Source organism: Hydra viridissima, unplaced genomic scaffold (genome assembly GCF_058129835.1).
Source record: "Hydra viridissima isolate aposymbiotic clone 2 unplaced genomic scaffold, HvirCarnegie_v1 scaffold_7, whole genome shotgun sequence".
Lineage (NCBI taxonomy): Eukaryota > Metazoa > Cnidaria > Hydrozoa > Anthoathecata > Hydridae > Hydra > Hydra viridissima.
In genome coordinates, this window is record NW_028324306.1 from 17,668,775 (window position 1) to 17,685,007 (window position 16,233).

Here is a 16,233-nt window from a genome sequence, read left to right on the forward strand (position 1 = left end):
TGTGTGCATTCTTTATATTCTTAATGTTTACGTATATTTACAGGTCGGTGGGTGATAGTTGCTCCACACAAATATCTCCATCAAAACTGACACGACAAGAAATACCGCGTAGGAAGCCAACATGCAAAAACCGATCCTTTTATCCAACTGATAATTTTGATAATGAAGAGCAGCCAATGTGCAAATCATTAATATAAAAATGACAAAGCTCGAAACCAACATACCAACGCTTTGAACCTCAATTGTAGAGTCCAAATCATAAATTAATGTCTTTATTAGCCATGGCAAACCAAGTCCAAATAAGATATCAAATACATTACTTCCCAGTGCTTGAGCTACTGCCATATCTCCTTTCCCTAAAACAAATTTAAAAATCTAAGGAACCATTAACATGTTCAGCTTAATCTAATGCAAATAAACAAAGGTATGCATGCAATAGTTATATCCTATCATCAAGGCAACTTTCAAAGAGAACTACACGAACCTATTCTTGCAACATAAATGCTGGATAATGCGTCCGGCAGGCTACTTCCAAATGCAACCAATGTTAATCCCATAACTGCCTCAGGAATATTGAGAGTAAAACCAATAATTGTGACCATCCAGACAAGTACATACGTCAGACTCCCAATCCACAAAATAGAGATAATGAATGTCAGTGTCACGTATCCTCGAAGGTTACGACGGCGAATGTCAGGTATTGTAAAAAAAAATACAGCGTTTAGGGGGAAGAGTAGTAACCATCCCAGCCGATCCAACTGCTGAGAAGGAATGTTAAAGAGTCTTTTCGGCTCTTCTAAAGGATACACGTTTTCTTCTGAATCAGAGCTGTCAGTTTCTAAAAAAAGAAGATCAGTTTTCTATCGAGATTTTTAATAAAGATGTCTTTGTAATGCTTAAATCTAAAGAATCAAAATCACAGTTCAATCTTACACGCGGTGCTACAATCTTACACGCGGTGCTACAATCTTACACGCGGTGCTACACGTTTGATCTTGAGCCCACAATAAATTGCTTTACCGCAGAAACTTCCTTCCTTTTCTTGAGCTTTTTTCTTCATTTCATCTTCATCTGGTACGTTCTTCCAAGAAACCACTTCTCCATCTCTAGAGGCAAATCGGGCTTCGTATGATTTGGTATCTCCAATATATAAATAAAACCTTTTCTCAATACTCTCATTATACCACATCAGCAAAAGGTATGCGGCGTACAATAGCAGCATCAGAGCAGCTTCTTTCCTTAAAGCAAAATTAAATTATTTTTTTTAAATTTAGATTACAAATTCCATATTCTTATGCTCTCAATTATTAAGAAATTAATTGTTTCTCGAAAGATTTTAGTCTACTTTGAGACTATCACTGGTCCAAATAACGCCACTTACATCCTAAAAATAATGACGGCGAATTGAAAAGCGCAAAATTAATTTATCTATTTATAAGTTCTTTGAAATTAATATTTTGTCAAATTGATATGCTAATAATTTCGTTATATACTGATATATAACGAAATTATGATAACTGATATTATGATAATTATAATAACTGATTGATGATTAGATAAATTGAGAGTTAAATTAAACTTACCAGGTTACGAATCCGTCAAAAATGACAATAGTAAGAATAATCAATGTGAAAGCGTAACATAAACTATCTCGTGTAAGTGGCCACCATGCTAAGTTCAGGACCTGATGAAATTATTTTAGTTTTTTTTAAATTTTGTATGAAATGTGCAAAGAACTTTAGAACATATATAGTAAAAGATATTTTAATGAATCTAGCTAAGAAATATTTACTCTCCTCGCAAATATAAAAAAATTGCTCACCATGCTGGCAACTATACCACTTATTCCAAGCACAAATAAAACATTAAAAACAGCTGATCCTAATATTGTTCCAATACCAATATCTCCTTTTGTTATGAACACTCCTTTGTAAAAATCGAAAAAAAAAAAAGCCATTTATTATTTACTTCTTTAAAAACAATGAAATAAATTATCCATTACTTTTTTAAACATTAACAACTTTTCCTAAAAAGTAGAACAGCTGATTTACCTATTAAAGAGGCAAAAAGCTCTGGTGCAGAACTACCGATTGCCATCAAAGAGGCCCCGGCGACATCAGTCTGTAGTTTAAATTTGTGGCAGATTACTTCCAGCGAAGAAATGAAGTAATAGTCGCACACAATCGCTAACCCAGCAAACATGTATATTGAAACAATAATATGAAAAATAATTGCTCCGTGTTTTCTCTGAGCCGCCGTAAACATATCTGAAGGAAACTCAGAAATTGAGGGAAGAGTACACGTAGTGTTTTCATGGTCTACATTAGTTGTTTCGTTTGAATTTACTGATTCAAAGGTCTGATTTGTTATTGATGATTCATTGAAATTTAGTTCAGATGATATATTTTCGGTATCATGCGGCATAAACTTTTTTTTAACTGAATTTTCATATTGTTGTTGTTCAGTGCGTGCAATAAAACCGTGTCGTGAACCTGGGGTATTAACATATTCGAAATCTGCTTCATAGCTTTTTACTATGTGTAAGTATCGACGGCTAACTAAATATAGGATAGAATATCGTTATAGAACTTAGTTTCATAAAAAGTGTATAGAAATATTTAATATATATATAGAAAGCATTATATAAAAAAATAATTCAAAATAACAGAAATGAAGGTAAAACTAAAATAAAATCGAATAAAGCAAAGCAAAACCAAATAAGAAGACTCACTGAACACTTGTTGCGGATTGTCATTTGTTACAGCTCGCCAGCAGAATAACAGACCTATGATGCAACAAAAAAATATATAACCGTATTTCCTTGAGAACTTCTTTCGACGGAAATAAACTGGTGACATTGTTCATGTTACCATATTTTAAAGATAGATATTAAAAGAAAAATATTCTTCTTCGCAAAATGACGTCTTTAATAATTGCTGTGCCAAATGTGGTTGAAAGTATCTTTTGGGCAAAGAGCTCCCCTTCGGTCTATTGGTTAAGTGAATCGAAAAAGCGCTCAATACTCAAAACTCAAGCACTTTTTCAAAATTTCAAAAACCTGCCTTAAAAGTTAAATGAATAAGACTATTTTCTTTTTTTTTTTCATACCAAAACCTAACTAAATAATAAATATTTGCATTATTATAATCTTATTTGATATTAACTCGCTTCTTAAAGAAATAATTGGCTAAACAACAGCCACGTTAACATTCCCTTTGACAGTTCTAACCGGTATTCTTAAACGAAATCAACGTAATCAGACAAAAAAAGAGCAGTTTTTCAATAGTTGCGTCATCTAACGCAGCTACTAAAAGCACCATTTGAGCTGATACCCGTCTTTTTATATATTTTCGTTTTTTTCAGAGTTCAAATAAAAGACAATAACATTCTTCGCTTAATTTGCAATTTTTTTTTTTTTTTTAATTTTATGCTGAAGATCAACATGAGGTTCCCCACGATTGAAATTAACTTAACAGAGATGAGCAAAAAATTAAAGATCAAAAAACTCGAGATGTATTAATGATTAGATTCATCTAAGATGCAGCGTAATTCATTAGATGTCCAATAACTGCGCAAATAAAACATTGAATTGGGACCGATTATTTACAAGACGAAAAACTGACATAGATGGTAAAAGAAGACATTCCTCATACGACGAATATATTTTTTTTTTTATTAAAACTCTTTATATAAATATTTTCCCAAAAAAAAATCAATGAAAACTAACAATAATATAAAATAGTGTTGGAGAAAAGTAAAAACTTTATCGATTTAGGATTCTTTATTAATTATGCAAAATAAAATCTGCTCAAATTGTTCGTTTGAAAATATGAAATCCAAAAAAAATTGACTGCTTTTGGCAGAAAATCTTTTAAAACCGATCAATAAAAAATTACATTCACTGACTTCAAAATTTTACATAACAATCTAAAAAATACTTTTTATATAGAATACAGAAATAAAGTAGATTTAAACTTGACATTTTTTTTTTACAACAAAAAAATTCAAGTATCTTTGGTAGACATGCTTCGTTTTAGAGTTAAGTGTTGCAATTTAGATTCTCGCATGACACGAGGTCCAAATGGAATTCTTTGTTACATTTTTTGCATTTAATAGCTTAACTTCATTTGGCTGCAGGTGGTTTAAGATGTTCTTTATCGCTAGCTTCTTTTTTATCTGGGTTTTGTAATGGCATTTAGAGTTTGCGGTTAATTTAATGTTTTTCATCTTCTTTTTCAGCAAACTTTAGTTGCTTTGCATTTTCTCTTTTTTTGAGATGATTATTAACACCAAGTTCTTTTATACTTCGGCAAGCAACTTTTGGAATATGCATTACTTAGGTTTTTTTTTATATGAAAATCTCATATATCTCATTGAGATTGACAATCTCATTGAGATTGACTTTTCTCTTCAAAAACTCTATCTCATTTTCATATTTTTTTATCGCGATGGTAAAAGCGGTGTTGTTGGCAATGGGGATTAAACGTTATAAATGTTTGGTGGATTAAACGTTTCTGAGAAAACTAATGTCTGCTGATTGATGCTTTATTTGTTGAATGGAGACAACTTAGTATATTGAAAGTCAGAGATGCATGCCATCGTCATCGCCATCATCATCGTCATCATTATTGCTCATTTTTTTGAGCAGTGGAGGAAACTCATTTTTCATCTAAATTTACTACATCGATTAAATGATTAAAAATTTTTAACAAAAAAAACTTCAACACCTTTATTTCTCAACTTTTTAACCCGAAGAATTTATGTAATAAAAATAAATTTGAAATGAATGTTAATCTTCTATGAGATGGTGTTAAAATTTATTTTACCAGGATTTTGGCTCATGAGTTTTTAAGTTCGCAAATAAAAGAAAAAAACTAAAAAAACTAAAAAAACTAAAAAACGACTCTTATTTAGTTAAATAGTTGACAAAAATTTTGACTCTTTCGAATAGAAGAGATAATTCTTTTTTTACTGGTATTTTTATTTTAAAAATGTTAATATTCATTTCGGTTTCATTTCATTATTTTGATCAGTGATAATAAAAAAAATGCTGTGATCGGTTTTACTCTAATTTAACGAATTGCATCTTTAAATCTAATTTTTTCATATTTCGGAGCTCGTAAAGCGCCGAGTTAAGATGATTGAAACTTGTCTTGTTCACTTCGTCATTTTCTTGTGAAAGAGGACTTTTATTTGTTAATGTATCGTATGAATTATCGATATTGATATTGTAGATAATTTTTTTTAGGTCGTATGTTTATGATTATCTCATAATTTCTTATTCCCTTGCCATATATGATTGTAATTATTTTCATACGGACGTTTGTTTAGTGGGGTAGCATGTTTTATCCTATATTAAACTATAAACTTGCTTGGTGTGTTATTGCCATCATCTATGTTGGTGTCATGTACAACATAAATGATTGCAATAACACACCAAGCCAGATTATACATTACATTACATTTACAGACGTTGACATCTGATTGCGTATAAATGGTTTATATGTGTAATTTTAACTGTCATCCTAAAGTTTATTTTTTACCTTATCATACTTCAAGGTAATGAAGTCATCAAATTCGAAATCATTCTTCTGTTATTTGAGAATGCTTTTATACCCAATTAACAAATTGACATTTTTCTTTGTTTTTTGTTTTTTTTTTTGGATACACGGTTGTGAATTATGAGCTGTTATTTTGATTCCTTGAAAGATTGTTGAAGGTTGTTTTTGGTTGCTCCAGTTTTTTTGTTGTTCTAATATCTCACTAATTTGATAGAAGAAATGATTGAATAAGTTGATCTTGGTCGGATCTCCAATGTGAGGGTGTGTATTTATGCCTCTCTTGTCTTTATGGTATTTGTCTATAGTGTAATGATTTGTGCAATGGTTTATAAAACGGTTCGTATAATGGTTCGTGCAATGGTTTGTATAATGTTTTGTGTAAAAGCTTTTTTATTCAATTTCTTAAGAAACTACTTGTACATATTTTCACAACGTTTATGTGATGTATTTTTATCGGCTCTCGGTTATATTTTTTTGGTCGCGCGGTGATTAGGGGCCTATCCACTGATCTCTATAATAACTGGATAGCGCATCTCTAATATCAAAATTCACGCCAAAATCGCCATATTGGAAAGCTCCAGAAAAATGAAATCTGATATGTGTGATAAAGCGATAAGCCGAAAAACAGAACTTAAAGCTTACGGGATTAAAATTTTTGGGGCTTTCCAATATGGCGATTTTGGCGTCAAAAAATAAGAAGTTTTGCTCGGAGTTGCGCTATCCAGTTATTATAGAGATCAACGGGCCTATCCTATAAAGCTGAAAAATGCTGAATTCACGCAAAAAAGCAGCTTTTTTCTTACGCAAAAAAAATTTCCGCGAGCTGCAATCCTAAAATCAAAATTAAGCAGAATTTTTGAGTAAATTAGTCAAAATTTCTCACGCAAATAAATCTGCTGCAAATTCCAAATTTCGTGTAATAACGCAAAATTTTAAGGGTTGAAAGCTGTTTTATTTACAAAAATGAATCAAAAGACTTTTACTACAAAAGACTTTAGCATTCAACCCCTTATTTTGTAGAATGACAAACCCCCTATTCAAAAACTGTGATTATGTGGTGATTGGAAGAAATTAATTCAAAATTATTTTGTTGTAATTTTGCATATGAAGGGACATGCCGATCCTATAATCATGCGTGGCTGTGGTGTCTGGGAGTTTTTATGTGCCAAATTACCATAGGTGTGCCATATACAGCACATTTATGGCGACTATTAAAAACTAATTTATCTATTTTTAACAGCCTTAACTTGTATAAATAGAGTAAAAATTTTATTAGTAACATGTTGATTTGAAAGTAGCAAATGTAAATGGTGTTGATCTTCAAAATATATTATTTGTGATCACCTTTGGATCATATGGTTTTTATCTATATGTAAACTTATATAAAAGGAGCAAATGAGCTAAAGAAAAGTATTATAATTTTTCCAACATTAGTGGGTAAGAGGTTAAATATTCATTAAATAACAAACTTTTTTTTGTTTACTGCATGGAAATTTAGATTGTGATGTAATAATTAGGGAATTAGCATTTACTGGAAAAAGTGTTTTATTGCTTCATTTTAGATAACTTAAGCAATTTAATAATCTTACTAATATTAGTTACAATCAAAAATAAAATTGATATTATCATAAGTATAGAATTAACCATGTTTCAACCTTGCATTAAAAAAATCTAATTTGTAAAGTTTGTTATTTAGCAAAAGCACAGTCTCTAATCCACTAATGATGGATATTTCATAAACTGGCAAATTTTAATGCAAACACACTAAATTTTATCTATGTTTATATGTGCTCACTTGATTAAATCTTCATCATTGTAAAAGATCTGAAATTTCTATAAAGTTCAATAAATATTTAGTATTCAAAAAAATTGCAGCTTATTCATCAGATAAAGACTTAGAAATGGGAATGTTTGAGGAACTAGAATTACAAAAGTGACAGTTTTGTCAGTTCAATTAAAGAAAATTTGATGATAATATTGATGACAAGACTTTTTATAGACATTACAGAGTTCCTCGAGAAGTTGTAAATTTACTAGAGGAGTAACTGAATGATCGTTTAAAGCCCAAAACTGGTTGAACAAGAGCCTGTCAGCCAAAGATCAAATCAAAGTTTTTATACATTTTTTTTGGGACCAATAAATTCTATCATGCTGTCTGAGACTGTTACAAGATTAGTTCTGACACTGTATTTAGGTGAAATGTATTTGTTAGTTATTTATATATACTAAAATTTATGTAATAAAATTATGTTTAAAAATTCAATTTTTAAAAAGAAATTTTGGTTTGATATTATTGAGCTTGTATAATAACTTTTATAAAAGAGTGGTAAGACTTTCTGGCAATTGCTAAAACTCCCAGCCATCATGATGGCTTGATAAGATAATAACTTGTTAACAAGCCAATATTTACTTGGTAAAATCTGTACAGACATTTTTTTTTGTAAAGTTATAATTGAACCATGTATCAAGTTCAATTTTTGATCAACATTTTCTGACATACAAATAATTTTATCTTTTCCAGAATTGTGCACAATGTTTGTGATGTAATCTTTGACTTGAGAGAAAAATACATTCATTGGCCTGAAAATTCTTGTGGACTTGCACAGAAATTTTTTGAGATTGCAAGGATGCCAAGTGTGTGTGGTTATGATGATGACACTCATGTACTGGTAAATCCTAAAAGTGCTGATGAAGCCTCTTTTGTGAACAGGCACCATACACACAGCTTAAATCTCATTGCAGTTTGTGGACCAGAACTTCAGTTCTTTTATGTTTCATCCAAGCACCAGGATGTTGGCATGATTCAAGAGTAAGTATGGGTCTATTTACATGAATCTAGTGTTGCCTACTTGCTTAAAGTTGTAATGTCCTGCATTTTGAAAGTCCAAAAATTTCTTTAATTTGTTAAATCAGAATAAATTTGTTTTGGCAAAAAATGACACATAAAACTTAATCTAATCTTACCTTGTAGCAAAGTATGTTTTTGTAAATTACAAAATAATTTTGAATGCTCGTATCTCTGACAATTTTGCAGCTACAGAGGTCCGACTTACCATTTTGAAAAGTTTAAAGCATGTTGATTCCAAATATGTCTGGCATGATATAGGTTGTGCCTTCCTTTTGAAGTGATGGCACCAAATGTACCTCCAAAATATGGGCCCAATCTATACCATATCTGACATATTTGAAATCAGCAGTCTTTAAGTTTTCCAAAATGGTATGTTGGACCTATGTAGCTGCAAAATTCGCAAAGTTATGAGCTTTGAAGTTGACAAAATCTTTTTTGATTTGACATTTAGGCAAAGTTTATTAATCTGTATTTCATTTGTTCAGTTTCATTTATTTTTTTCCACTTTACTTAAAGGAAGTAAACAAAATATAAAAAATAGAAAATGTAAGTTTTTGTTGACTTAAATTTTTTAAATTAAGAATTGAAAATATTAAAAGATTTTTAAATGAAATGATTTTAATTAAAATTTTGAAATAGTTCAGCCCCAATAGGCATCCATCTTTCTACAAAACATTGGATTGAAAACTAGAGTGTAATGACTTTTTTTATTCATCTTTGAAAATACTTCAGCTTTCAATCCCTTTGTTTTGTTGAGTGACTGATGCCTATTAAAGTACATAGATATATGAAATTCAAATTTCTTCAGTAAACTTATATTTTGAGAAACTGGGTATCCACTTGTTTTATAATGCTGTTTTACTCTAATACAGCCATAAAAAGTGTTTTACAATAATTGCACCATATAGCATAATGAAAGTGATTGTTACTAAGGATCCCAATACAAATTTGGTGAGGTTTTAGTCAAGGTGTCTCTTGAGCGTTGACATAAATTTAATTTTTTTTCAAATATTAATATAATAAACTGTTCCAATTTTGTACAGAGTAATTTACAAGAATATTTGAAGTAATGTTAATATTTTAGGTACTTCGAGAATCCACACTTTGGAATGTCTTTGAATCTGGTGAGCAGCCTTTCCCAGGTTGTGTGATTTTAGGGGACAGCATCTATCCTAATAATGATTGGCTAATTTCTGCTTTCCCTGGTGCAGTAAATGAACCTCAATCAAGATATAACCAAGCTCGCATTTCCACAAGAAATTGTACTGAACGAGCATTTGGAATTGTTAAGCAACATTTCTATGCATTGAGCACTGGACTTCGTGTTAAAAATATGGACTTTGCTGCAAAATTTGTCCAGTGTGCATTTGTTTTTCACAACGTGTATTGCTGTAGGAAATGATGGTGCTGATGTTCAGGAAGATGAAGGTGTTCTGGCCAATATTGTTCAAGAGGCTCCTGTTCCAATGCCACAGAATGAGAACCGTCGTCAGCAAATTCTTCAAACTTTTTTGTAATTATTTAAATTAGTATTAAATGAATAATTCAAATAGGTGTTACATCTAAATGTTGAAAGACTTGTAATAAAGCACTAGTATTATGTTTCACTTTACAACAACCATTACTGTATGTAATTTTTACTATATATGGTCAACCAAAATGCCAGTGCTAATTGCCTCCTTGAGGCAAAATATTGTAAATGATCAAAATTGCTAAGAACCCTTAAACGATTAAAAATGTTTGTTTAGGATGTTAACATAAGGTGCGTTCATATATACAAAATGGTCAGAAAAGGCAAATGCGCAAAATTTTAACCTACGCAAAAATTGTCCGTATTTACTAACTTTTTTGCGTTTTGCGTAACAAGCTTTATAGGATAGGCCCTAGGTTAGAGGTAATGGTTAATTACGAGCGCCCCTAATAATCTGTTAGATCGCAGTCTCTTAGCTGTTCAGAGCCGTAACTACAGGGGGAGAGGGCCTGGGGACTAGGCCCCTCAAAAAAATATATTTATACATTTTTTTTCCAAAAGAAAGCCATTGTAATTTATATGGAATGCTTTTGTTTTGTTTAGCACTTATTTTCATGAAATAAACTTGTTAAAATCTGCGAGAACTACACGTCACATTTTTTTAATATTCCATTTAATTGAAAAAAATGTTCCTATCATCAGTATTTATGATACCCTATAAAAATCAGGCCCAAGCATTGCAAAAGCATTTGATTATGACACCAAAAAACTCACTATCCAAGATCTCTTCTTGTTTCTCAAAATTTCACTCCAAAATCACTTTGCGATCTTTACAACAGAAGCTGTAAAGATCGCAAAGCTTATTTTTGTCATGCCAGCTACTGATTCTCTTATTGAAAGGTCTTTCTCCACTTTGAAAAGACATAAAACCTATCTTCGATTTACAACAACAGATTCCCGTCTGAACAGCTTGGTTGTTCTTCATACTCACAAAGAAGCAGTTGATAAAATTAATTTGGTGAATGAATTTATTAATAAATGTCCAACACGAGTAAACCTTTTTGGTCAATAATGGACTTTCATTGAGCGCGGTTTCAGTGTATGACTTTTCCATAGGGGATAAATAAACAAAATTGTGACTTTGTTTAGGTTGTTTTTAAAGCATTTTTTGTTGTTTTGATTTTTGCAAATCACTTTGCTTGTCTAACATTAGATATTTCTTGTTAAAATAAATATAATATGTATATAAATATAATATGTATAAAAAAAAAATTAACACCATGAAGTGGTTTTGTTCTTCATCTTTATATTAAAATAACGTTAATACGAAAAAAGATAATGGAACTAAAATAAAGTATTATTCCCTACCAAAAGATGAAAATCTTCAAACACAATAACAAAAGATCTTAAAAACTAAAGCCATGAAATGGAAGAATGGACACATTTGTGTCCATTCTTCCATTTCATGGCTTTAGTTTTTAAGATCTTTTGTTAAAGGGAACACTTCAACTCATTACCTGATATTGATGTCCCACTATCTCAGTATATTATTCATAAAGATAAAGGAAATACTGCAGTTAAGCGGCGTAAAATAGTTAATAATTTTTAGGGATGAACCGAAGCTTCGGCTTTAGCCAAAGCCAGGGTTTTTTTTGCCGAATCGTTGGCTTCAACGAAATTTTTTTAAGTTTCTAAGCTATAGCCTGGAATCTTTAATTACGTAAAAAATTTTTTTTGGTATGTCACACTATACTGTGACAAACCAAATATGATATAAATGAAACCAGCTTAGGGTCTTGGGTTGTGGCAAGGTTGTGCGCAACACAAGGGTGACAAGTTGTTTAGGATGGCAAAAGACGGAACGAGAACAGTAAGAAAAAATAGTTACTTTAGTTGAAACAGATTGATTTTTTATTTTGATTTTTAAATTCACTAAATAAAAACTGATTTAAAATGTTACGTTGTAGTAAACTTTATTTCATTAAATTTGATAACCCTGATATTTTTTTCAGCTAAAGTTTGTTGCTAATTTAATTAAAATAAAGTTATGATCACTCGACCTTAGTAATAAAAGTTATTAATGCATCAGGTAGTCGTAAAATATTGAAAAATAGTTTAAATTGACTTTTTCTAACATTTAGTTATTAGTTTCTAAAAACCGAGTGATATTAAATTATATATTTTTAAATAGTAATTTAAAATTTAAAATTAAATTTTGAAAAAAACCTAGCATTTGAATTTACTTAGCTGTTACTAAAACCTCCGGATTTTATGTGATAAAAAAACAGCGCACGAAAGTTGAGAGATTCTTGAAATTTTTAAAAAAACCATACAAGTAAGTTTATTTTAAAGCACGAAAAATTTTTATTTAAAATTTTTTCTTGCAAATGAAAGTTTGTTTCACAATGATTATGTCAAAAAATAATACGCAAAAAAACTCAATTGAAATTTAAATCAATTGCGTTTGATTTTTGATTTTGTACGCTGGATCATTAGTAAAAGTAAATATACCTTCCCTTTAATTATAGGTTAATTGGCTATTTACTATTTCAAACTATTTTTTAATTTGAATATGAATATTGTTCATTTCAGTAAATATTATTAAAGGTAAGAAACTAATTAAACTTCATATTTCAATTTTTAGAATTGCTATTATAACTTTTAGTTATCCATTAGCGCATTATGGCTACCTAATCGCGACGTAAAAATCCCTTATGGAATTATTTCAAAATGAGTGATTAGGATGTTGGCAAAGCAATCTACATAATTTGCAAGAAGATTTTGTCTAGAGGAAGTAAAGACGCACACAACATGTTAACAACAAATTTACAAAGCCATCTGAAAAAAATGCATTACAATATACATAGCATGATGCTTTCTCAGAGGAAGACTGTTAACCACGAATCTTCACCAGATCCACATCAAAAGTCTGTAAAACAATTTTGTACTACTCAAACAATATGCTCAGATAAACCAAGCTCTGTTGAATCAGTGCAAATCATTACCAGCACAGCCACAGGTGAAAAGCAGGGATGCTCACATGTGTCTAATAACTCAATACCTTCTTTTCAAAGAGCATCGAAACAGGTAACTAAGATAACTGTAAATAAATTTATTTACTATTCAGAATTCAAGATGTTGTGACAGGATGGGGGAAAGTCAATGAGGAGGGAATGATGCATACTTCTATCACTGAGATCCGTCACTGGTCATTGTTAGTTACTAAATAATATTTTTTATTCGTTGAATTTGTTTCAAGTCTCTCTGCGTGAGATTTTGCAAAGAAAAGAATTGTGGCAACTAGACAATCCAAAGGCTCAAGTTATTACCAAGCTTATTGGAGAAATGATGATGAAATGATGATGAAATGATGATGTTTAGACTTGCAACCACACTGCATTGTTGAAGATTAAGGTTTTACCAGACTTTTAAAGAATTTAGCTCTAAAATATACAATACCTAGTCGAAAACATTTCTTCACGAAAGTCATTCCGCTGATGTATGAAACCATAAAAGCCAAAAAAAAAAATGAGCTGGATCAAGCAGATTTTTTAAGTTTAACTAGTGGTTGGACCTGTCAGCACACAATTCAATCGTATTACAGTTTAACTGCTAAATTTGTGACCCACGAATTTATAGTTAACCATGTCATCTTACAAGTTACACATTTCCCTGAGTCGCACACAGTGCACAATATAAGCAAAGTCATAAATGAAGCGCTACAAACATGGGAAATTCCCCATGAAAAGATTCATGCAGTTTTAACTGATAATGCAGCCAATGTAATGGCTGCCATTTCAGAGTCAAATTTGCGTGATAAACATCTGCCATGTCTGATACATACTTTACAACTTTGTATTCAGAAAAAGATCTTTAGAGAACAAGGAACAACAAGTGATGCAATTGCGGTTTTTCGAGCATTAGCAGGACATTTCCAGCACTCATCCAGCGCTGTGACTAAACTAAAGGATGTTCAAAGTCAATTAAAATTGCCTGAGCACAAAATATTTCAAAATGTTTATACAAGATGGAATTCAACATAATATATGCTTGAGAGGTTTATTGAGCAGAAAAAAGCTATTGATTGTATTGCATTACCAGAACTCAAACAAATGCAAATAAACCTACGGAAAATCAATGGCAACTTGCTGAAATGCTTGTATGCATATTAAAACACTTCGAAAGTGCTACAAAAGAAATGAGTAAAAAAACTGCATGTACATCAGAGATTATACCATTTATCTATGGAATGGAAAAGTTTCTTGACTATGCCTGTGACACGGCAACTGAAATAAAAACTGTTGTTTATGAACTTAAGAAAGATTTTAACTGTCGTTTTCAAAAATGCAAGGGTAATGTTGAAGGGTAAAGTTGCAATGATGCTTGATCCTCGTTTCAAGTTAAAGTTTGTTGAAGAAACGAATCATAATAGGTTTAAAGAAATACTCTATCTAGAGTTCTACCAATTTTGTTCTGAGTCTCATTTACAACAAGTAAAAGAAATTGACTTCAAGTAAAAGAAATTGACTTCAGTGAAGCAAGAGGTAGTGGATCAGACTCAGAAGTATAATTAAATTCATTTTCAGAATCTAAACTTCATGAGTCTGATTATATAAATATATAAATTAAATGGAATTATATTTCAATTTCTATATTTCATGATACTTTTTTTAATTTTATGAAATATTTTTGATTGCTATGCCCAAAATTATTTATAATTTATCAATAAGCAATTTTTTTAATCTCCGTTCTTTATTCTTCATAGTTCAAAAGACGGATAAGAGTCTTCTTTTAATTTGTTTAGTTGTTTAAAGATTAATACTTTTAAAATATAAACTTAACATTATCACTTTTATTTTATGTATCAGCACCGATGAAGTCAATTTCTACTTTGCCTTCCACTACTGCCAAAGAATGAATGCCCTTATAAGTGGTGGGGTGCATACCGTAACACTTGCTACGATAAAGATACTTACAAGTTTGATTTGTCAAAGTTTTCAAAGAAAGTTTTGTGCGCGCCTCCTTCATCCGTAAATAGTGAACGCCAATTTAGCTCAACTGGAAACATATTTGAAGCAAAAAGAAACAGACTGTTACCAGAGCATGGAAAACAGATTGCATTTTTAAACTATAATATGTCTACTTTCATTAAATAAATTATTACTAAGTAAATAAAAGACTTCGTAGTTCAACTGATTCCTCTTTTTTAACAAAATTTAACACAAATACCAAATTTTATGTTCAAATTAAAATAATAACTATTTTTACATATGTTTACATTTTTGTGAATTCTTTATTGAATACTCATTTATTGCAGAATGCGGAGTGATTTTTAGTCCATACCTGCTAGATATAAAGTAAAGAATCTAAACTTCACTCTCTAAAATTGTTTTATTTTTTTATAATTGTGCTTTTGTTTTATAATTTTCCTAAAATGGGCTTGTAGGCCGAAGCATACAATCCTAAAACATTGATATATGATTTCAAAAACAGGTTGATTATTCAAATCGTGGTGGTGAAATGTATTGCGCTTTAAAGTACATATATGTACTTTAAAGCGCAATACACTTCACCACTACGATTTGACATATATGTACTTTAATATATATATATATATATATATATATATATATATATATATATATATATATATATATATATATATATATATATATATATATATATATATATATATTAAAGTACATATATGTACTTTAACGCGCAATACACTTCATATATGACTTTTGCCGAAGCTTCGGCTTCGGCAAAGTAGCTTCGGCTTTGGCCGAGTATCAGCTTCGGTACATCCCTAATAATTTTTACTTTTAGCGCACTCGTTCGTAGAGACTTAAAAAGTTCTTGAAATAAATATTAAAATCAAAGTAGATAAATTTTAAAGTAGTTATTTGCTTTTTTTTTTTTAAAAAACGTTTTTGTTTATTATACTTTTTATTTGTTTCTAATTTAACATTTAATTATTTTATCATTTAAAATGTTAGTATTTACTTATTACCTCATTAACTATGTAAGAATATTTTAAGTTTTTCATTGTAAGATTGTATAAATTCAGATTGTTTAACACTAATTACTTATTATCAGTGTTTTAAAAAATACTTTTAAAAAATTAAAATTCAAATACAAAATACTTTGCAGAAAAAGTAATTAAAATAGAAAATAAAGTACTTTAAAACTATTTAAATTACATATTTAAAATATTAGTATTTAAAATACTTTACAAAACCATCTGAAGGTAATTGCCAACACACACACACACCCTCCCACACACACACCCCTGCCCCTCCCACACACACAGGTATATATATATATATATATATATATATGTATATATATAT

At 30.2% G+C, this 16,233-nt stretch overlaps 1 protein-coding gene, 1 long non-coding RNA gene and 2 pseudogenes across 3 annotated transcripts; 3 read left to right on the forward strand and 1 right to left on the reverse strand.

Annotated features, from left to right (window-relative positions):
• On the reverse strand, window positions 1-3,333 carry LOC145184394 (sodium/potassium/calcium exchanger 5-like). Of its 2 annotated transcripts, none has more exons than XR_016454203.1 (7): window positions 2,732-3,333; window positions 2,052-2,558; window positions 1,823-1,926; window positions 1,584-1,684; window positions 934-1,238; window positions 485-838; window positions 1-356 (listed from the first exon to the last, which is right to left on the reverse strand). XR_016454203.1 is itself a non-coding variant. In XM_080060058.2 (7 exons), the coding sequence occupies exons 1-7, from the start codon at window positions 2,856-2,858 to the stop codon at window positions 28-30; spliced, it is 1,740 nt and encodes a 579-aa protein (XP_079916184.2). In that variant the 5' UTR covers window positions 2,859-3,295; the 3' UTR covers window positions 1-27. The 2 variants fall into 2 exon arrangements, 1 of the variants encoding a protein (XP_079916184.2); XM_080060058.2 differs by having other exon boundaries at window positions 1,021-1,238; window positions 2,732-3,295.
• A 3,342-nt stretch (window positions 3,334-6,675) lies between these two features.
• LOC149886436 (uncharacterized) lies at window positions 6,676-9,976 on the forward strand. The gene is made up of 3 exons (XR_016454613.1): window positions 6,676-7,755; window positions 8,083-8,370; window positions 9,494-9,976. It is a non-coding gene; the product is annotated as an uncharacterized LOC149886436 (long non-coding RNA).
• Window positions 9,977-12,562: 2,586 nt separating this feature from the next.
• Window positions 12,563-13,665, forward strand: LOC149886437 (zinc finger BED domain-containing protein 4-like; annotated as a pseudogene).
• On the forward strand, window positions 13,666-14,504 carry LOC149886438 (zinc finger BED domain-containing protein 4-like; annotated as a pseudogene).
• Window positions 14,505-16,233: the final 1,729 nt, after the last annotated feature.

What these genes read in the sequence shown, in the direction of transcription:
- LOC145184394 (XM_080060058.2), bottom strand. Translation starts at nt 2,858, where the DNA reads ATGTCACCAGTTTATTTCCGTCGAAAGAAGTTCTCAAGGAAATACGGT. An exon ending in CAATCCGCAACAAGTGTTCA is followed by an intron (nt 2,559 to 2,731) that starts GTGAGTCTTCTT and finishes TCCTATATTTAG; the next exon opens with TTAGCCGTCGATACTTACAC. An exon ending in GCTTTTTGCCTCTTTAATAG is followed by an intron (nt 1,927 to 2,051) that starts GTAAATCAGCTG and finishes ATTTTTACAAAG; the next exon opens with GAGTGTTCATAACAAAAGGA.